This window comes from Schistocerca nitens, chromosome 2, assembly GCF_023898315.1.
Source record: "Schistocerca nitens isolate TAMUIC-IGC-003100 chromosome 2, iqSchNite1.1, whole genome shotgun sequence".
Lineage (NCBI taxonomy): Eukaryota > Metazoa > Arthropoda > Insecta > Orthoptera > Acrididae > Schistocerca > Schistocerca nitens.
In genome coordinates, this window is record NC_064615.1 from 439,439,465 (window position 1) to 439,463,069 (window position 23,605).

At 39.5% G+C, this 23,605-nt stretch overlaps 1 protein-coding gene across 1 annotated transcript in view; it reads right to left on the reverse strand.

The window, feature by feature from the left end:
• Positions 1–23,605, reverse strand: part of LOC126236308 (ATP-dependent zinc metalloprotease YME1L-like) — a 95,628-nt gene that overhangs the window by 42,074 nt on the left and 29,949 nt on the right. Inside the window, exons 4-6 of the mRNA XM_049945518.1 lie at positions 22,595–22,765; positions 8,218–8,397; positions 4,305–4,399 (exon numbers count right to left, since the gene is read on the reverse strand). Coding sequence (XP_049801475.1) covers positions 4,305–4,399; positions 8,218–8,397; positions 22,595–22,765 — 446 coding nt within the window. The remainder of the gene's footprint in view (positions 1–4,304; positions 4,400–8,217; positions 8,398–22,594; positions 22,766–23,605) is intronic.

Consider the following 23,605-nt stretch of genomic DNA (forward strand, 5'->3'; position numbering starts at 1 on the left):
ATAAATCTGTACCAAACTTTGGGTTGGCGGACCTGGGTAACCAAGAAGGCTTCCTCTAAGCGATATATATATGGAAACATTCCACGTGGGAAAAAAGGGTAGGAGTCATTCCAATCCCGGGAGCGGAAAGACTTACCTTAGGGGGAAAAAAAGGACGGGTATACACTCGCACACACACACACACACACATATCCATCCACACATATACAGACACAAGCAGACATATTTGTTTTTTGTCTTTAAATATGTCTGCTTGTGTCTGTATATGTGTGGATGGATATGTGTGTGTGTGTGTGTGTGTGTGTGTGTGTGTGTGTGTGTGTGTGTGTGTGTGCGCGCGCGAGTGTATACCTGTCCTTTTTTCCCCCTAAGGTAAGTCTTTCCGCTCCCGGGATTGGAATGACTCCTTACCCTCTCCCTTAAAACCCACATCCTTTCGTCTTTCCCTCTCCTTCCCTCTTTCCTGATGAGGCAACAGTTTGTTGCGAAAGCTTGAATTTTGTGTGTATGTTTGTGTGTCTGTCGACCTGCCAGCACTTTCATTTGGTAAGTCACATCATCTTTGTTTTTAGATATATTTTTCCTACGTGGAATGTTAAGAAAACAGTGGATGGCTTTAAGATGGCTGAATAATAGTATGAAACAGCCACAGAAAAATACATTAAAAGTATCGTCCAATGAAAACGGATACAATTATTTTTTTAAATGTGTTCTTCGTATCATAATGAAGGAAAAAAGTCACCCTACTTTGAAAACAGACGATTCATGTATTCATCAATCATCATCATCATCATCATTTAAAGCTGATTATGCCTTTCAGCGTTCAGTCTGGAGCATAGTCCCCCTTATAAAATTCCTCCATGATCCCCTATTTAGTGCTAACATTGGTGCCTCTTCTGATGTTAAGCCTATTACTTCAAAATCATTCTTAACCGAATCCAGGTTGGTCTACACCGACTCCTCCTACCCTCTACTGCTGAACCCATGAGTCTCTTGGGCAACCTTGCTTCTCCCATGCGTGTAACATGACCCCACCATATAAGTCTGTTCGCCCTGACTGCTACATCTATAGAGTTCAATCCCATTGATTTCCTCATTGTGGACACCCTCCTGCCATTGTTCCCATCTACTAGTACCTGCAATCATCCTATAGCCACTTTCATATCCGTAACCTCAACCTTACTGATAAGGTAAGCTGAATCCACCCAGCTTTCACTCCCATACAACAAAGTTGGTCGAAAGATTGAACGGTGCACAGATAACTTAGTCCTGGTACTGACTTCCTTCCTGCAGAAGAGAGTATACCGTAGCTGAGCGCTCACTGCATTAGCTTTGCTACACCTCGCTTTCAGTTCTTTCACTATGTTGCCAGCCTGTGAGAATATGAATCCTAAGTACTTGAAACCGTCCACCTGTCCTAACTTTGTTCCTCCTATTTGGCACTCAATCCGTTTATATCTCTTTCCCACTGACATTACTTTCATTTTGGAGATGCTAATCTGCATACCATAGTCCTTACATTTCTGATCTAGCTCTGAAATAATACTTTGCAAAGTTTCAATCAAATCTGCCATCACAACTAAGTCATCCACATATGTGAGACTGCTTATTTTGTGTTCACATATCTTAATCTCACCCAGTCAGTCTATTGTTTTCAACATATGATCCATAAATAATATGAACAACAGTGGAGACAGGTTGCCGCCTTGTCTTACCCCTGAAACTACTCTGAAGCATGAACTCAATTTACCGTCAACTCTAACTGCTGCCTGACTATCTATGTAAAGACCTTTAACTGCTTGCAAAATTTTGCCTCCTATTCCATAATCTCTTAAAACAGACAATAACTTCCTCCTAGGCACCCGGTCATATGCCTTTTCTAGATCTATAAAGCATAGATACAATTCCCTGTTCCACTCTTTAACACTTCTCCATTATTTGCTGTAAGCTAAAGATCTGGTCCTGACAACCTCTAAGAGGCCTAAACCCACACTGATTTTCATACAATTTGTCCTCAACTAATACTCACACTTTCCTTTCAACAATACCTGAGAAGATTTTACCCACAATGCTGATTAAAGAGATACCTCTGCAGTTTTTACAATCTTTTCTGTTTCCATGTTTAAAGATTGGTGTGATTACTGCTTTCGTCCAGTCTGATGGAACCTGTCCCGACTCCCACGCCATTTCAATTATCCTGTGTAGCCATTTAAGACCCGACATTCCACTGTATTTGATGAGTTCCGACTTAATTTCATCCACCCCAGCTGCTTTCTTGCACTGCAATCTATTGACCATTTTCTCCACTTCCTCAAATGTGATCCATTTGCATCATCATTCCTATCCCATTGTACATCGAAATCTGAAACATTACTGATCGTATTTTCACCTACATTGAGCAACTCTTCAAAATATTCCCTCCATCTGCCCAAGGCATCAACAGGATTCACCAGTAGTTTTCCTGACCTGTCCAAAGTACTTGTCATTTCCTTCTTACCTCCACTTCGAAGACTGCTAATTACACTTCAGAATGGTTTTCCAGCAGCTTGACCAAGTGTCTCCAACCTGTTTCCAAAGGCTTCCCAAGATTTCTTCTTGGATGCTGCAATTATCTGCTTGGCTTGGTTTCTTTCTTCAACATAACTTTCTCTGTCTACCTGAGTTCTAGTATGTAGCCATTTTTGATACGCCTTCTTTTTCCTTTTACAGGCTGTCTTGACTGTGTCATTCCACCAAGCTGTTTGCTTCATCCTACCTTTACACACTACTGCTCCAAGACATTCTTTAGCCACTTCTAGTACTGTGTCCCTGTACCTTGTCCATTCCTTTTCCAATGACTGTAATTGACTACATTCAACTAACTGGTACCTTTCTGAGATCACTGTTATGTACTTGTGCCTGATTTCCTTATCCTGAAGTTTCTCCACTCTTATCCTCCTACATATGGACCTGACCTCCTGCACTTTCGGCCTCACAATACCAATTCCACTGCAGATTAAATAGTGATCAGTGTCATCAAAGAATCCCCTGAATACACGTGTGTCCCTCACAGCCTTCCTGAATTCCTGATCTGTTATTATATAGTCAATGACAGACCTGGTTCCCCTGCCTTCCCAAGTATACCAGTGAATGTTCTTATGTTTAAAAAAGGAGTTTGTGATTACTAAGCCCATACTGGCACAGAAATCCAAGAGTTGTTTCCCACTCCTGTTGGCCTCCATATGCTCTCCAAATTTACCCATAACCTTTTCATACCCTTCTGTTAGATTTCCAATCCTGGCATTAAAATCACCCATGAGCAGAACACTGTCCTTGTCCTTTACTCTAACAACTACATCACTGAGTGTGTCATAAAAACTATCCATCTTATCTTGATCTGTGGTTCATGGTGTGGGTTCCTGTTGTCATGTCCTAGTTCATGACCCACGGGCAACGTATGAGTGGCCAAGTAAGTGGTCCTGACAGTCGGGATACAAGTTACTTTGGAATAAGGGACCCGGGGCAAGCAAGGCTAGCAACCTGCTTCCCTGGTACTTTAAATATGATGCTGTATTCCTCAATTTAAAATAAATAAATAAACTGATGTTAGTTAATATTTTTAAACTGTTAAAAAATTAGAATCCTTATATTCTTTTCATTTCCTCTGTGAAAAATCATTTACTTCTTTTACCATAGCTATGGAATTGACTATTCAACACTTAGAATTATTGGTGTGCCTTCCACAGAACAGACTTACATAAATACAGATACGTGCCAGGGTCTTTATTTTATGTTCTCTGGGGGAAAAAAAAAAAAAAATTTACACGATTTTTCTATGACCCCTTTGATTATTCTTGTTGTTCTTGTCCAAAGTACAAATGAGTGTCATGCTGGTGCTCCCCCAAAACATTATGCCATTTCTTAATATGCAAAGTAAGTATGTGTAACAGTGTTCCAATACTACAGAAATGTTTACATGTTCTTAAAAGAAAACAATCCATGAAGTAGGTTTTTTTTCTTTCTGTTTCTATTGTGATTCTCTCTTGTAGGTCAGCTTCAGTTCCAGAGAGAGAGAGAGAGAGAGAGAGAGAGAGAGAGAGAGAGAGAGGGATGCTAGACATTTATGAAAATTTTTCCAGCCTTATTTATTCGAAGTATCTTTCTTTCTTCACATTTACTCTGAATGAATTCAGCTTGGGTACTAACAGTACAAATTTCACTTTGTACAGATAGTGTGGCAGGTGGAATTACATGAATTAAATTACTATTAATCATTAATTATATAAAACAAATTAACACTAATACATGGTTCATAGTTAACATACCCCCTTTACATCAGCGAATGTGATGTGTATCTCTTCAGGATCCACTTCTATTTGGCTGCCTAGCTGCACACGGAAAACAGAGCCACTTGTGCTTGCTGTAAAACCAGACTCACATTGCAATGACAAAATAATAAGCAAAATGAAATTTACATTTGCAAAAGTTTTTACAATATGGAGCTTAAAGAACAAATAATCATTACCATAACTGTAAAACTGAAGAACAAGGAAAAGGAAAGAATATTGTAAACTAGAATATAGAACTGAAATGACACATCATTTAACTTTTGGTTTGCAAATTTCTTCAGTTATAATTAGAGCTGAGAAATTCGATTTCCATGTCTTTTATAGAAAAAAGAAAAATAAATCTCAGTGCTTTTTCTGCTGCATGCCATTTCCAGTTAGTTTGCCACCACTAAACAATTGATCAAAAGAAAGACCTTTTTACTGTAAGTATTAACGTACAACTAAAAGTGTTTATCTTGGTGTGATTTCCTCTCTGCAGGAAATCAAGTAGGTCTATGAGACGCATTCAAAAATTAGCCCGATTCGCAAGATTTTCTCATTGTTGAGTTGGTAAACATGTTGTTGTGCTGTGTTGTGTTGGTAAACATGTCTGAAAAGTATCTGCACACTGTTAACCATACTGTATATTATTCTGCTATCAGCTGTCAGAAAGGTTGGATATTTCTGACTTTGGAGCCATTAGATTCTTTCCCAAGATTGACTTCACAGTTTGTGTAAGATTACAATAGACAAGGCAAGACAGTAAAGGTGGAGTGACAGGAAGACAGACACTACAGTGAGTACCAATTCCATGAAAAGTTGCGACAGTTTTGTAAAGGATAATCTGATTGGTGGTCAAAACAGGAGGCAGTGTACCATATTTGTTAGATTCATATATTAACATTTGATAAGTATAATTAAGATTTTTTTGTGTATCCAGCTCAGTACATTCTCAGGAGGAAGCTTTAATCTGCTTATTTCAAGTCTCATTTTTATAACAATTTTATTAACATCGGAATTATGACACGCAGATTAAGCACTTCGTGCACCTTCAGTGCCCGCGAAAAGAATGCTACAGAGTGGAGTGATTCGGGCTGTCCGGTCAATCTGGAGTAAGGGGTTGAAAGGCATGGTTCATGTTACTAGCCACACAAAAAAGACAGAATATTGAAACTTCCTGGCAGATTAAAACTGTGTGCTGGACCGAGACTCGAACTCAGGACCTTTGCCTTTCGCGGGCAAGTGCTCTACCAACTGAGCTACCAAAGCACGACTCTCGCCCCATCCTCACAGCTTTACTTCTACCAGTACCTCATCTCTTACCTTCCAAACTTCACAGAAGCTCTCCTGCAATCCTTGCAGAATTAGCACTTCTGGAAGAAAGGATATTGCGGAGACATAGCTTAGCCACAGCCTGGGGGATGTTTCCAGAATGAGATTTTCACTCTGCAGCTGAGAGTGTGCTGATATGAAACTTCACAGGAGAGGTTCTGTGAAGTTTGGAAGGCAGGAGACGAGGCACTGGCAGAAGTAAAGTTGTGAGGACAGGGCGTGAGTCATGTTTGGGTGGCTCAGTTGGTCAAAGACAAAGATCCTGAGTTAGAGTCTCGGTCCGGCACACAGTTTTAATCTGCCAGGAAGTTTCATATCAGCGCACACTCCACTGCAGAGTGAGTCTCATTCTGGAAGACATAATATTGTACACAAATAATGTGACTCTGCATGCAAAGCACAGAAGAACAGTGTATATAATTTTTGTGACTATGTTTTCTACAAGACTTAATGCAATAGGATTTTGATCAATTCTAATATAAACCGTGAAATTTTTTGACTTTGTAGCAGTTTATAACTTTACCTGCTTTGTGAGCTTTCAATAAAAAAAGGTACTGGAAATCCATAACTTGGGACAAATATCATTTTGTAGAATCGAAAGCGTTAGCCATCTCACCAGTTACTTTACAGCCCCACTATAAGAACAACAAACTCGCAACCTGAACACTACAACAGCACTGGGACAATGACATCAATACAAGATCTCAGACTAGTGAAGTGTAACAGAATCTATGTGTTCTAGCTTAATGCACCAGAGCACGACGAGGCCCCTGCATTTCCAGTACAAATCGAGACATTTATATGTTACTTGAGGTATGTGAAAGGAAAGTTGATTTGGAAACAGACTACAATTGTTATACTCAAAATTTAGTTCAGTTAACATTTTGCTTGATGGGAACTCCATAAAACATCTGATCTATTCATTTCGCACACTGTTGCCTACCTTTCCCTTCTGTTTCACCATAAAGGTTACAAATCTTTTGGTAGTTTCAGTAGGTATTTATTTCATACCAAAAAATGGATCGGAGAATGTGTGTGAAATTTTACTATTAGAAAAGGATTAAGTCTAGTTTCAGTAACATTAAGTATTCATTTTGATGAAGGCCGTGATGATGATGATAAGTGCCAGGGCCTCCCCAGCATATCATCAACTGATGAAATATGGAGAAAGTGAATGATCACTGATTCACAAGAAGTTGCTGATTATGATGCCATATCAAATGGCTTGTACCATGACGTGATGTTTTGGGTATGAAACAATATGTTTTCCAAAATTGTTGAATTTCAAACAAAAATAGTGGTGAAAGCAAGTAGTTCCAGAATCACTAGATGAAGTCAACAATTATTGAATTATTGAAACATGTCTCAACAGGAGGTGAAACAAACGTGGGTTTACAGCAGTGTGCGATTTTCAGGGGGAGATGGGGGGGATTCCCCCCCCCCCCTCTGCATCAGACCATCCCCTCCTCTGGTTTTAGTTTATGCGTCCCAACCTGGGATGTTTATTTCCCACGCACTGGAGTAAAACTTTACATATAATTTAAATTTGTGGAGCCGAACACTGAAAGTTTTTAATAAGTCTTACTATTAATATGTTTCAGTTTTCTATCATCAGAGTAAGTACAGCTCTTCACAAATGTGCCTCTACTTTTTGAATTCCCCACGTATACCTGTATGTAGATGATTTTGTACATAAGCTTTACCTATAAAGCACTTTTAAAGATATAACAAGGGATGGCTTTTCTGATAGTGCATACGCGTGAATAGTGAGTTTCGGCATTAACATCTATTTATAAATAGCTGTTTAACCATGTGTAATGCCACGGTCCAAGCTAGTAACATACATAATTCTAATAACCCCCGAAGACATCCCCCCACCCCCCCACTGGTAAAAGCACAAATAGCACCCTGGTTTACAGACATGATGTTGGAAATAAAACTCTCATCTTAGTGGATATGTTCCGAACTGCCAAAAAAAAAAAAAAAAAAAAAAAAAAAAAAAAAAGGGCTTGGCAAGTGTGGTCAAAAGGGGTTGAGGAGCCAAGGGAGGATGGGGGGGGGGGGGGGGGAGCACACCTGGATTTGTAGCAAAATTACTGCACCATGATTCACTAAAGTTCCAGTCTCTACACTAATCTGACATGACCACATACGACTTTTTTGTGTTAGCAAAAGTAAACAAAAGCTTACAGAGTTGTCATTTTAGAAGCAGAGATGATACTAAAAAACATTGCTTACAGACCTTACAGTTATTCCAGAGATCCGAGTATCAGAAATGTTTCGAGGACTGGAGAAAACACTGGTATAGGGTTCATAATATCAAAGGGGGGGGGGGGGACTATTTTGAACAGGATAACATTTATGTAGACAAATAAAATTCTTTCCAAAAATCAAAAATTTCTCTTTTTTTCTGAACATCTCATATACCCACATCTACAATCTGCAAACTACTACCAACTGCATAGCAGAGAGCACTTCTCATTATTACCACATGTCAGAATTAATTCTTGGCTGTTGAAAAAGTCAGAATTGATTAAAATTAAGTAAAAAATGAACATATTACTTCAATACAACTTACCCATCAAAGAAATAAATATTGCAAGAAAAATGGTGATCATTAGCAGCTGCTGAATCACCTTCAGCCATTTCATAGTTCGGCCTGGGGAACGCACTCCATTTCCAGCAAGGTAACCCTCTGCAAATGCCACTTTCATTCTTTGTTGTTCTTCTGGTGATAATGAGTCAGATGATATCAGACCTACACAAACACAGGACATTCAGTGAAAACGCTGAGTTCATTTATGTTAGAAAATGGCAGACAAATTATATATAAAGCAAATTTGTTTTACACATGTAAAGGACAAATACTTGTAATATGTTACCAAACTGCAGCAGAATCACATGTAGGTAGCACATCACATTCTTATTTACATCAGATCAATGGTCATTAACACATTTTATATGCTAGAGAAATATACACACAACAAGAAAGTAATCTATTGATTTTTTTCCTCCTGATTTACGTAAGTTTTAACATTCTACACTACAGAGCAGCAAAACAGGTGGCTGGAGGGACAAAAGTATCGTATGTACCCCTCCACCTACTCTGCAAGCTTCCCCCGCCACATTTTTGCTGTGGATTTCAGTTGTCATAAATCTGCAGCCATCAGGCCTGTGACCACACATGGCTAGCAGATCCCAGCAAACTTTGCCATCAAGCAAAACCATCAACAAAGCTGTCCAATGCATGTACGAGGTGGCCAGATACAAGGCGTAACAAGGCGTAACAAGGCACCTGGATACAATTGAGACGTTTACTGAAATCAGTAGACACCAGTTGGCAATAAAAGTTTTAAAGACAATAGAGGACAATGCCTTCTTTCGAACAATTTATTCTGGTTGTGCAACCAAATGTTAAAAAAATGTCTGAAAATCATGCTGAAACAGCATTCATAGCTCCACTCATGAATCTTTTCATATTTAATTTATTTTCATGAGAACTGTAAAGCATATGTTGCAAATCACACTACTGTTGGCCACCTTTTAAATTATAAACCTGTTTCAATTTTGATTACATGAACATTTAACTGCTCATTAGTTTTAACCTGATCCCCACAGTTAAAACTGGGAAGTATGGCAGCATAGGCAGTGTACACCTGGATGCTGTACTGTCACATATTGATAAATTGTACAGTGGGGAGAGGGCAGGAAAAGAAAAAAGGAAATAAGAGTGTAAAGAGTGTGCAGAATCAACAAGCATGGGGAAGAGAGAGAATAAGACACACAATCGTTCACATGATTTATTGTTTCATTTTCCTATTTTGAAGAATTAAATGCGTCTGAAAATGCAGTATCCAAGGAGACACTGGAAGCAATGAAGATGAGTTACACAAAATTTTCTTCGCTACATTTCTTCAAATTGTCACTTTCTTGTTAATTTTCAGGGTAGGATACACACTTAAGTGATTTACTATAACATAATCAAAGGCTTCCTCAGGTAAACCTGTACAACTTTAATTCTGAACATCAAATTTATGGACATGATTTTTTTTTTCATTTGTGCCCATAATACTCTCAAATGGATTTGTTCTGACAGTGGTAAGGAAGAAACCTCACATTTTCAAGGTCAATTTTTGTCACTAAGCGCAGACAAGTTCAAACTAGTTTTAATCCTTCCCGAGCCAATTTTTTTCTGGAGTAATTAAAATCTTTCTGTATGTGCAAACACGAATTATTCTCTATTTTAATAAATAGTAAAATGATCATTCAATAATTACCATGGAAAAAACAAAAACAATATTCAATTATAAAGTGGAATATAGTGTATTCTATTGGTCACAAGCTGCTGCACACTGCTTCATTGACATGCTGATATTTCCACAGTGATGTCCACTTCATTGACATGCTGATATTTTCACAGTGATGCTCAACAGTTGGCAGCATTTGTGCATGATGAAAAGATTGAATATTCCTCAAATGTGTACCTCAAATCAGTCACAAGCAGTAAGCCATTTTTGTTAAGTGTTCCATACAATGTACAAGAAACATTGCTGGAACACAGGCAACTGCAATGCAAAGGCAGGAATGTTACACGGTTCAGTTTTCTTCAACTTCTCTTTCCTGTTGTTCATCAAATTCGGGCACCCACATCAGCTGTCATCTCCTGGTATTTTAGTATTCAGAGATCAAATCATTCCTGTTAGATTCTGCCTCAGTGAACTCCATTCCATCCATGCCCTCACCAGTGTACCAGTGGAGGAAAGCCTTTCGGCGGAACATGGCAGTGAACTGCTCCGATATACGCTTGAAAAGTTCCTGAATTGCTGTAGAATTATCAACAAATGCAGCAGCCATTTTGGGTCCTCTAGGTGGAATGTCACAGACTGCTGTCTTCACATTGTTGGGGATCCATTCTACAAAGTAACTGCTATTCTTGTTCTGAAAGTTCAGTATCTGCTCATCTACTTCTTTCATGGACATGTGGTCACGGAACACGGCAGCCACAGTGAGGTAATGACTGTGACCGAGGATCACACATGGCCATAATGTTTTTGGGAGAGAACATTTGCTGCATTAAGTTCAGGTACAGTAAGGAAACGGTATTGTTGAGATCCTCGTGAAGTGAGAGGAGCAAAAACTGGCATAAAGAAGTGGAGGCGAGGGAAATGTACCAAGTTAACAGCTAGTTTATGAAGGTCATAATTCAGCTGACCGTGGGACCTCAGGCAAGTTGTTACACCAAACACTGTGAGAAATACAAGGTGGTTCAAGCCGCTATATGTTGGCATTGCAAGTTTCAGGGTGTGGAAGCAGATGTCGTACAGTGCCTCATTGTCTATGACATAGGTTTCATCTGCGTTTTCTACAAGCTAGTGAACTGACAGTGTTGCATTATATGGTTCAACAACTGTGTCTGAAACCTTAAGTGAAGAGATGACTGAGTGTGTGTTCATTATCCTGTCAGGTTATTCTCCACAGATTTTTGAAATAAGCAGAGTTCCCATTCCAGATCCTGTGCCACCACCTAATGAATGGGTCAGCTGGAAGCCCTGTAGGCAATCACACCTCTCTGCTCCCGTTCACCAGCCAAACGAAGACTGTTTGTAATTTGTGTAAGAAACATTGTGAGAGATACCATGCTCAAAACTGCAAACTGAGGAAAACCTTGAATATAAAACTGACTCTGGAATAACTATTCATTTGTAATTTCTCTTTGCACATTGTGTGCTTTTCAGTAACTAAATAAAATGTGTACTTCAGGTTTCCATTGTGGAAAATTACTTCTGTCACAGCTAAGGTACAGTAAAAGTTAATGTACACAATTATTACCAGAGGATCTAAAAGGGTTAAAGATGCTTTATGCTCACTCCATATCTTTCAAACTCCTGGCACTTCCTTTCCATGTCAAAGTCATTCAATCCATCATGTCTTTTTCGCCTCTTGATTCATTCTACGATACGCTTCCCTATCCTTAGCATCTTTTCCCAACGTCACATACATGACACAATCTCTTCTTTACTTTCACCATGCATTACATTCTATAACTTCTTCTTCTTCTTCTTCTTTTTCTGAGATGTCTGGAAGCAACAGCAGAAGTTCTAGGCAAAACCACATTTCTTGTCATCTTTGTACAGTTTGTGGAGCTACATTTGTTGTTATTTCTATTTAATTTAAAGTTTAACACCAAAGGACAAAGGAATTTTGTAGAGACATTTTTCATCATGTTAACATTAATTCTCTTTGTGGGAGAATCACCATTATGTTTTTGAAAAGTTTGTGTGTCAATATTCTGCTGTCTTCTTTGAAGTAGTAGAGATATTTCCATCAGGTAGCCTCACTTCTAATTGCATTGAAAATAATGAAAGAGCTTTTTATCACAGTACAGACAAATTTCCATCAGCAAGCCAGATTATAAGACAAAGGAGGGTCTAGAAGACAAGTGCAAGATACCCCAAATATATAAAATCACATATAACTGTGCAGTTATTTACGAGGGTATTTCGAAAAGTAAAGGTACAATGGCTCACAGTCCTTAAATAGAACATTTATTTAGAAAACGTCAGTTACATCTTATCAACTGGATTATTTGTTATTTTTCAACATAATCACCCCCATTATCCAAACAATTGTTAAGACAGTGCACAAGCTTTTGTATCCCACAATCATAGAAGGTTGCCGCCTGTTATCCGAACCACATTTCAACTTCATCTTTGATCTCTTCATCGTCGTGGAATGATTTTCCACCAAGACGTAACTTCAGGTAACGGAAGACATGGAAGTCGGTGGGCGAAAGGTCCAGGCTGTATGGCGGATGGCCCAACACGTCCCATTTGAATTGTTTGAGTAGTGCTTTGGTTACGAGCGCTGTGTGAGGCCGAGCGTTGTCATGAAGCAAGCGGACTCAACTTGTCACATTCCCCTGCATTTGTTTTGAATTGCCCTTCGAAGACATTTCAAAGTCTGGCAATATGCAGCAGCATTAATTGCAGTTCCAGGAGGCATAAATTCCAACACAAGAATGCCTTGTCTGTCCCAAAAAACAGAAGCCATGATTTTCTTCGCTGAAATTTTGCATTTTTTGGCTTTTGGTGAATTCGAATAGCGCCATTGCATTGACTGTTGCTTGGATTCAGGTGTATGGTGATAAACCCACGTCTCGTCACCTGTCACAATGTGATCAAGGAACTCATCACCTGCTTCAGCATAGCGTGTGAGGAAGTCGACTGCAAAGCCCATCCTTTTCATTTTGTGTTCTTCTGTTAACGGTTTTGGAACCCAGCGCGCCCACAATTTCCTGTACCCTAACTTGACAGTTTCAACGTCATAAAGAGTTGTCATTGACACGTCCGGTATGATCTGATGCAATTCTTCCAATGTGAGATGTCTATTCGCACGAATTGCTACCTCCATTCTCTGAAGAAGGGCATCAGAGATCACAGATGGCCGACCTGTTCTTTTTCGTCATGAACATCGGTCCTACCTTCAGAGAAATGACGACACCATTTCGTTACATTTTGTCGATTCATAATGTTCCCATAAACAGAAACAATTTCTATGTGAATATCCGCTGGTCGCTGACCTTTTGCATGAAGAAAACATATGACGGAGTGCACTTCACATTTGGCGGGATTCTGAATCGGCTCAGCCATTTTAAACACGACCTACTCCAACCAGAAGCAATGTTCAACTGCCAAACGACCGCGAGGAGAAAGCTAACGGTTCAAGGTTAACACCAGTGTTGCCAACTTGCTCGCCAAAACTCTTCTGTTCCTCTGGCGTACGGTGTATCTTTACTTTCCGAAATACCCTCGTACAATAACACAAATAATAGTATGACTATGGGCGATGACTGTGCTTGTTGCCTTATGCGTTGCTCCAAGCTAGAAGATTGTGGTTTTAACGAGACAGAGGAAGGAATTCAATATGATCATCATTAATATGTAAGATACATGTATGCAAGGGAAGGATGGAGAACAAGAGGTAAACATTTATGCCCTTAAGGTGGAAATGAGGTCATGAAAAGAGATACAGTAGTTGAGGAACAGGAAAAAGGAAGGATGTGGTGAAAGGTTATCGAAGAAAGTCAAAACTGAAAGATATAGCCTGTTGCCTGCAGAAGAGGAGCAGTCTCATTCAACTGTAGAAAAAAGTAGGGCTTAGTAAAATGTCAATAATAACTGAACACATACAAGACTGACCTCAAACACCCGGCAAGAGGAGGCTGGACCGGGACTGGGGATATAAAAGACAGGGCCTGTACCTTTACAGAAAAGGAAAGATTACTTCAACTGAAAGCTGAAAATATGACGGGAAAGGAGAAAGAAAGGTTAGGCATTGTCACCATGGTAAATTATTCGTTTTTTTTTTTTTTTTTTTTTTTTTTTGGCTAAATATCTCATTTAGACGTATATTTTAAAGAGAAATCACTTTTAAAAAGGTAAATGAATTATCACACAAAATAATAAGCTTTGTACATTGTCTAAGCATCATGCTTGCTAGCAGGGAACTAATTCAGAATTCCCAGTGGGAAACTTTCAGATAGTCATGGAATCTATGTGTCGTCATTATGCCACCAACTGACAAAAGCAAATGACTATTTGTGAATATTTTAGCATCAATTTTAGGAAAGATTCACGAAAAGAAACAATCTTGAAACATCACTTAATATTTATGGCCCGAGTTTTGATGCCGAATTTCTCACTAGAACTGCACTAAACAGCTGAACACCAGTATGCATTATATTTGGACATGAACACTTGCATCATGAATGGTCTCTCTGACTATGAGGTAAACTAGCCATTCAATGAAATGGTATCAGGGAAAACACAGAGTAATGAAAAGGCAACAAAGTTTAATATTAGCCTTATGAGAAGTTGACTGGAGCAATGCGTGTAGTATGGCATGTTACATCTAAATTATACAGACACACACTTGTTTGATTGTAGGTCGTTTTAAAGCTGCCTTTGGTGTCAATTCATATTCGGTTTCATCCAGAATACATTTGTTCCATCCCTCTCTCATATGCACTTTAAATGGTTTATTTATTGAGACAGCAAGAGGCTGCAATTGTGAACAAGTTCTCCAGAAACTACACCAATTTCTGTATTTCCCTGTCTCAATTTCACTTTCACAGAATTTTTCAACTGACTGCTACACTGATCTAGCACAAGAAGAGAATTCTTCTTCAATAAAGCACCTTTCCTTCTCTCGCACACTCTGTTAATCCATAATTTCATACCAGCAACATCCATCCAGCCCTTGTCATTTTACGTGAACAACACTTGGCAGTACTACAGAAGATTTTGGCATTGTTTTGTGCTTGAAAATGATCACTGGATTATAATTAGTACCATCAGCCCACTTGTTTTTATAGTTACAGTTTTAGCGTCTATCGTGGCAACAGTTCTGTTAACCGGAACATCAAATGTCTGAGGAGTTTCATTCATATTCCCTATTTGGATTAGTTCCACACTGGTATTCTTTCAAAGTTGAATAATAAAGTGATGGAAAAATAATATTTTCTCTTGTGGCATTTTCTGAGATATTTTGGTTTTGGTTTGCATGCTAAGACCATGATGCTTCATAAACTTGTAGCACTAACCAACTGCACCCTTAAAGTCTGTCAAGTTCCACTGCAGCACTAGCTTATGAGCATGTAATTGAATTGTTTTTGTTAATTCCAGTGGAATTTTGAGCGTGTTCTTGAATCAATTTCAATATGTTATCAATATAACAGAGGGAAACATTCCACGTGGGAAAAATATATCTAAAAACAAAGATGATGTGACTTACCGAATGAAAGCGCTGGCAGGTCGATAGACACACAAACAAACACAAACATACACACAAAATTCAAGCTTTTGCAACAAACAGTTGCCTCATCAGGAAAGAGAGAAGGAGAGGGAAAGACGAAAGGATGTGGGTTTTAAGGGAGAGGGTAAGGAGTCATTCCAATCCCGGGAGCGGAAAGACTTACCTTAGGGGGAAAAAAGGATGGGTATACACTCACACACACACACATATCCATCCACACGTATACAGACACAAGCAGACATATTTAAAGACAAAGAGTTTGGGCAGAGATGTCAGTCGAGGCGGAAGTGCAGAGGCAAAGATGTTGTTGAATGACTGGTGAGGTATGAGTGGCGGCAATTTGAAATTAGCGGAGATTGAGGCCTGGTGGGTAACGGGAAGAGAGGATATATTTAAGAGCAATTTCCCATCTCCGGAGTTCGGATAGGTTGGTGTTGGTGGGAAGTATCCAGATAACCTGGACGGTGTAACACTGTGCCAAGATGTGCTGCTGAAATGAGATCCATCCTTCATAAAATCCTCCCCACTCCACCAAGAGTGTCTTTCCGCTGTCCACCTAACCTTCGTAACCTGTTAGTTCATCCCTATGAAATCCCCAAACCACCTTCCCTTCCCTCTGGCTCCTATCCTTGTAACCACCCCCAGTGTAAAACCTGTCCCATGCACCCTCCCACCACCACCTACTCCAGTCCTGTAACCCGGAAGGTGTACACGATCAAAGGGAGAGTCACGTGTGAAAGCACCCACGTGATTTACCAACTGACCTGCCTACACTGTGATGCATTCTATGTGGGAATGACCAGCAACAAACTGTCCATTCGCATGAATGGACACAGGCAGACAGTGTTTGTTGGTAATGAGGATCACCCTGTGGCTAAACATGTTGTTTCCAATTTCATGCATCTGGCCTTATGTTGGAGGCCTCTCACGGAACATCCTCTTTGGAAAACTGGGTTCTTGTTTAGGTTATCGGTCCCCAGATGAGCTGTCTTCATCCACCCCGCCCTGCTGTGGGCACTTTCTGGCTTCATCTATATACACGATCCAGTCACATTAATACGACCACTGTCTACATTCGAACTGAATGCGCAATAACCACTCTCAAACAGCAAGTCGCAGCACTAGCAGTGGCGGATATGTGTAGTGATGTAGTGTGACAGACACATGCAGGATGTAGTGCAGTCAACAAAATGCAGAAATGGAGCAGTTTCTCTGATATGCAACAGGACGTGATTGCTGGCTTTTGGGCCAGCAGTGGAGCATTTCCAAAACAGCTAAGTTTGTAAAACTTTTCGCATAGTGCCATCTTTAGAGAATACCATGCATGGCAAAATGGCATATCCAAAATCAGTGCCAAGATAACTGTGGTGCACCACGAGCCACAAATGACAGGGCTGAATGACAACTGTGGAGATACGTGTGGGTGAATAGATGTGCAACTGACAGCCCAGATGAACCAAGGTGCTACCAACAGAGTCCCCATGACTTTTCAGTGAATGTTGCTGCATATGGGCATCAGCAAAAGGCATCTGGTTCTTGCACCCATGCTTACCACTGTTCACTGGTAACAAAAGGTGCAATTAGCGTGCTGGTGATGAAGGGTGCAATATGCATGCCAATACCGCAACTGCATGTGCACTGAGTGGCGACAGGTGGGCTTTTCAGATGAATCATGTTCAGTGCTTGATTGGGCAGCTGGCTGTTGGTGTGTACAGCATGAAACGCCTGAACGCAAACACCCTGCAAACAATCATCATAAAGGGGCGAAGTTAGAGGAGGGACCATTATGGTCGGGGGAATGTTTTTGTGGCATTCACTGGGTGGATCTCATCTTTCTGAAAGGCACAATGGATTGGCCCAAGTACGCATCTATCCTTGGGGACCAGTCCACCCCTACAACAAGCTCGTTTTACCTCGGCATGATGACATCTACCTATAGGACAATGCAAGGCGCCCAACAGCTTGCAACGTGGGTGGTTCGAAGAGCACCATGATGACTATACTATACTTCCCTGGACATCAAACTATCCAGATTTAAACCCAATCGACAATCTCTGGGACCACCTCAATCGGGCTGTTAGCAACTTGGATCCGTTAACTGAGAAATCTAGGTACCTTCCACCCACTGACTATCTTCCTGCATGTCTCTCAGCCATCTGCATTGCAAAGGGTTGTTCTTTGTGACTGGACAGTGCAAATAAAAATGTAAGTATTCATTTGTACAAAATCATAAATTCTTCGGAAGTTCTTCATCAATTCGTTTGAAATTTTGACACAATGGTGCATTCGAATACATGTGTTTTATGTATCTTTTTTCAGTGCACCCTACAGCAAAAAGAATGACACACCATGAAGCGATCATCAGAAATCAAAAATCAGTAGATGTGACATATATTTACACATGAAAAATGACTACCACTTCAAAAAAAATTAGATGATTAATTCAAGAGAAAGAGCTTCACAAATTCAGCAAGTCAATAACGCGTTGGTCCACCTCTGATGCTTAAGCAAGCAAGTTATTCAGCTTGGCATTGATTGACAGAGTTGTAGGATGTCCTGTGGGATATCGAGCCAAATTCTATCCAATTGGCTTGTTACATCATATAAATCCTGGGCTGGTTGGAGAGCTCTGCCCATAATGCTACAAATTTACTCAAAAGGAGAGAGATTGGGTGACACTGCTGGCAAAGGTAGTGTCTGGCAAGCACAAAGACTATCAGTAAAACGTCTTGCTGTGTGAAGAAGGGCTTTAGTTTGCTGAAATGTAAGCCCAGGATGGATTGCCATGAAAGGCAACAAAATGTGGCATAGAATATAGTCAATGTACTGCTGTGCTGTAAGGGGGCTGCGGATGACAACCAAGGAGGTCCTTCTGTGAAATGAAATGGCACCCCAGAGAATCACACCTGGTTGTGGGGCCACATGGCAGGTGACAGTCAGGTTAATATCTGAATGTTGTCCAGAGTGTCTCCAGACACATTTTCGCTGGTTGTTGGGGCTCAGCTCGAAGTGGAAATCATCTCTGAAGACAATTCTATTACAATCAATGAGATTCCAGTCCTCTGATTACCAGTGAAGACATGTCTGGAAATGTCCTGCACAGCAGTGGGATACCAACCTGACTGCCATCCGTCACATCGCCCGACAACTAGGAGTGAGGGTCTGGGGTGCCATTTCATTTCGTAGCAGTACCCCTTTGGTTGTCATCCGCGGCACCCTTACAGCACAATGATGTGTTGATGATATTCTACAGGCAGTTTTGTTGCCCTGCATGGCAAGCCATCATGGGCTTACATTTCAGCAAGATAATACCCACCTGCATGTGGCAAGAGTTTCTATTGCTTGTCTTCATTCTAGCGAAACCCTACTTTGGCCAACAAGATCATCGGATCTCTCCCCAATTATGAACATTTGCAGCATTATGGGACCAGCTTGGGATTTTGATGATCTAATATGTCAACTGGACAGAATTTGGCATGATATCCCTCAGGAGGACATCCGACAACTCTATCTACAGCTACATCTGTATAGATACTCTGCAAGCCACCATACAGTGCATGGTGGAGGGTACCCTGTGACTACTACTTGTCATTTTCTTTCCTGTTCCACTCGAAAATAGAGCAAGGGGGAAAAAACTGTCTGTATGACTCCGTGCGAATCCCAGTTTCTCATATCTTAGCTTTGTGGTCCTTAACACGCAAGTTATGTTGGTGGCAGTAGAATCATTTGGCAGTCAGGTTCAAATGCCAGCTCTCTAAATTTTGCCAAACCGAATAACTGCTTGTATAAGGGCCTGAGGAGGAACAATGCATTACTGACTTGCTCAATTTCTGAAGCTTTTCCCCTTGAATAAATCACCCATTTTTTTGTCATTGCAATCATTAAAAGGAAGCATTATTACAAAAAAAAAAAAAAAACATAGAAAAGTTCTTGATCAAATTACTTAAATTCAAATGAACATTCAAATAAACATAGACTACTTTTTTAATATAAGTAATACATAAAATATATAATAGAAGAATGTTGTTAGCAAACAGGAAAGTTGTATTTGTGGCTTATTGGCTTATGATTTGAATACCACTACAGAATATGAATGTGCAACAACAATAAACAAGGCGCAAGATCAGTGGGCGAGGAGGGGGGGGGGGGGGGGTGATAGACTATAGACAGGGGAGAGAAGCACATATATATAATGCTCGTACACATTAGAAACATGGTTTCTCTGAACTTTCTTTTCTATTTAACCAGAGAAAACCACAGTAGCACATGGCCATGAACAGCTAGTTTCAAATGAATTTTCTTTGCACAGTCAATATCTTGCCTGTTGTTCTCATTGGAGAAGTTTCGTTAAATTTCAAGAACAAATCAGATAAGACATGACAACAAAATCATTCTAATGTAGGTCCTGGAAGGAGCCTCATACACACAAGTAAATGATGAATAAGATAGAATACCTGAAAGAGAGTTGTCTATATGATTTTTTTTCTGTTTCTATCAGTGATTGCTATTGAAAATGTTTATTGCATGTGTGGACATATATTTTTAAAATAAGTTTAAATTGTCATTTGCAAAATTACTGATGACAAAAGAATAAAATTTACACTAGTATATATGATTCACTTACAACAATCTAAATAATACGATAATCACCATTAGAGATGGGCAAAACTGTTCTTTTCAGAGATTGGATCAGAACTGTTCACTCCCTGAAATGAATTAGCTGTTTTTCATGACTCACCACTCATTTACAAAAGAAAATAAATGAAAGGCACATTGCCCTTTAAACTTGGTTTATTCCAGTACTATACCTGTATTTTGATCTTATTTGATCCTATTTTGAAGTAACATAGATAATGAGTAAGAATTTTGTATTGTTTATTGAAATTTCCACGATATGACGAAGTTTTTGATTATTGATTTATTTTGCACTAGCGTGGTTTTTTGGGTGATCGGAAAATGTTGTAACTTGAGATTTACATTAACAATATATTTGGCTATAATGTATTAAAATTTCATTAACCTCATACAAATACATCGCAAGCCATATATTTTTCCTTTCGAAGACGCCTAAAATCGCAAAATCCGTACCAGAATAAGAAAAAAAAATATAAATTTGACTGTAAAACGAAAGTGCTGCATATAGCCTTACGCAGAATAAAACAAGGAAAATATTGGTGTATCACATTTTGCGATACGTTTATCGGTTCGCTCGTAATTAAAGCGTAAATTCGAGTGTCCATAATAAAAATCCTATAGTAAGAGTAGTCATCAGGAACCTAATCTAATCAGTTTAAACAAATAAAAATAAAATAAAAACAATTGATGTATACATAACATAATAATGTAATATACATAGCGGTATTACTATGAAGAACAATATCCAGTGGGGGCAAACTCCGATGCAGAGGCGCTGAGTCGAGCAGGTCGAGCCGCGAGCTGTATTACTGCGTGAGCTGAGACCGCAGAGACCAGAGTGACACCAGAGTCGCTTTGCTCGACGCTCTGGCTAGAGTCGAGACGGTGGGGTGAGCGTTGAGCGGGCGAGTTCCGAGGGTGGGGGGAGCTCACCCGCTCCGAGACAAAAATTAATCGTCCGCTCCCTTGCGAGCAGGTTTTTGCAAGTAGTTCCTATGTTATCCGCTAGGTGGCTCTCTGTCCTGTTGCTGGCATCAACTGCCCAGAGGGCAGGACGTGCGACTGAAACGATCGCCGACAGAGTGCGATGCGAAGTTAAGCTGCGCCAGACACTGCACAGTGCACACGGCAGACGACGCACAGAGACGGCCCGGCATATGTGAAACACAAAATCCAATGGGGCACTGCACAATGCAGGCAGCCAAGGTAGAAGCAGGGCAGAGGCCGGCGCTGGCTGTGTTGTGTGGCGTGCACTGTGCTCTGACCAGCAGAGGCGCTGCTGATATGCTCCGTCTCTCTCTCTCTCTCTCTCTCTCTCTCTCTCTCTCTCTGCCTGGGAAACGTTTGGAGCTACCGTTCTTTTTTTCTGAATCACTGATTGTTCACTCCTTTGAAAGATTGAACTCTATGAATTAGTTCAAGAGCGGATCCCCCATCTCTAATCACCATCATGGACAACAAAATCAATCTACCCTTGATCAGAGATTGTTATATAAATTCACAAAGAATAAGCATTGTAATGGAACAGGACAATCACTCATCTTTAGCTAGCTATAGTACTTTTTGATACATTAAAAGAAATGGATTATTTGACACACTCCACATATTTACTATACAATACAGACAAGTACAAAACTGTAACTTTGCATTCCATATAGTTTTAATGACATCATTAAAATAGTTTTGTACCCTTGTATACAAAATGTGTGTATTCAAAAATGGCTCTAACATAAATTACTTTTCAAAAAACTTAATTACTTTTCATATATAGGATTTGTTTCAAAATGTGTTTATTGAATTTTATTTCCATTTGAAGCTGCTGGCATTACAATTTTTAATTGTAAACTTTTAAAATAACTTCAAAAGACAAGATTACGGGTAGGTAATTCACTTTTTACATAAAATAATTTCTTTCATACATGCTTAACTTTGCCCTTGTTGGCAAGTACTTAATTGGAATATAAGTCATATGAAATTGGTGGGAAATAACTGGACTTCGTGCATCACGTTGTACTCTGAGTTTCAGACTCTTTTGAATGTTGAAATTGTGATGTCTTATAATGAAGAGAATTAAATGCTCTTGTCATGGGTGGCCAGCAGTTTTAGCTTGGAGGACACTTTGTGGAAGCAGAGGTTAGTGAAGAGCATACTTTTTAAAATTATAGTGTGCATTAGTGAACTTTGCAGTTCAGAAAAGGTATAAGTTGTTACAGCAACCCACGGGCCACTCTTTGCCCAGATCTGCTCTATGTGAATGATAAAGTGCCAACAAAAAGCTATTCACCATACATATTTTGATCCAAAAAATCTGAATACCCTCCTGCAATCAGAAATATACCTCTAGTTGTTAAGATAACAAAGATGTTGAAATAAAGCAAATGATGACAACAACTAATGAAAATCATTAATTTAATTTTTATCACAATCTTTATTTTATTGAACGTATTAGTGATCACTGGCAGAGGAAAGAGGCTTGAACATGCAAAATATTCAATTTAAAATCTGACCTTTCAGTCTTTCTGTTTCAGAATCAACTAGTCTATCAATATGGCCATCATGGGTAGTGCTGCCGGGTAAATTTGGCTTTAGTGATTCACGTAACCTTAAAATCAGGCTAGGATTTCTTGCTTTTTCGGACTGTATACTACGTTCTGTCTTGAAACCCCTTGCTGAAACACCTGTAAAAATTGCAAGAGGCAATCAGCTATTGCAACACATACGAAGAAAGACAAATATACAATGTTTTCAATGACTCAACTGTGCAAAATATAATTTAAAAGGCAGTCTATAAAGCTTTTTAAGTGGGCGACACACCATCTACCTGTATGGTGTCCATCAATCTTTCACAACTTCAGTAGTATGCCACATTTTGATATAACATACATTACAATAATGCTTAACATCTATATAAATTCAGACCCTGTTTGCGGATGTACAAAATTATTCGAAGGGAGAATAATAAGATAGCTAAACACTGTCTCTTTTAAACTGTTTGTTGACCACAATTCTACCTGAATATCACATAGCAGAAAGCTATAAAAGATTGTGTAACACAGGTTTTGAATACGTCATACCTACAATGTGTAGATACATGTTATCTCTGTGAGGACACTATTCCAGATTTATTTTTCCACCCTTCCAACACTATGTTTTAACTTAGAACTATTATTCAATTTTCTTTATCTTTTTACAATAATAAACACCTTCCTTATGTGTACCTACTGGTCAGTCCCTCTAGAAACGGCTGATGCTGTTTGAGTTAGACTGCATGACGGTATAGTTGATAGCACCAGTATTTTTATTCATGGCATGTCTTCATTTGCTCTACATATTATTATGACCAATCTAAGAGCTATTAGGTGTTACTGTGATGACGAAATATTTATTGAAATTGTCTGCAGTTAGACTGAACAGATTCTAGTACCTCAAACCGCCACTGTACCAACTCTGAAAAACTCTCAACACCTGCTACATTGGCCCAGTTAATCTCCCTGTAGGCAAAAACAATTCCTCTTGAA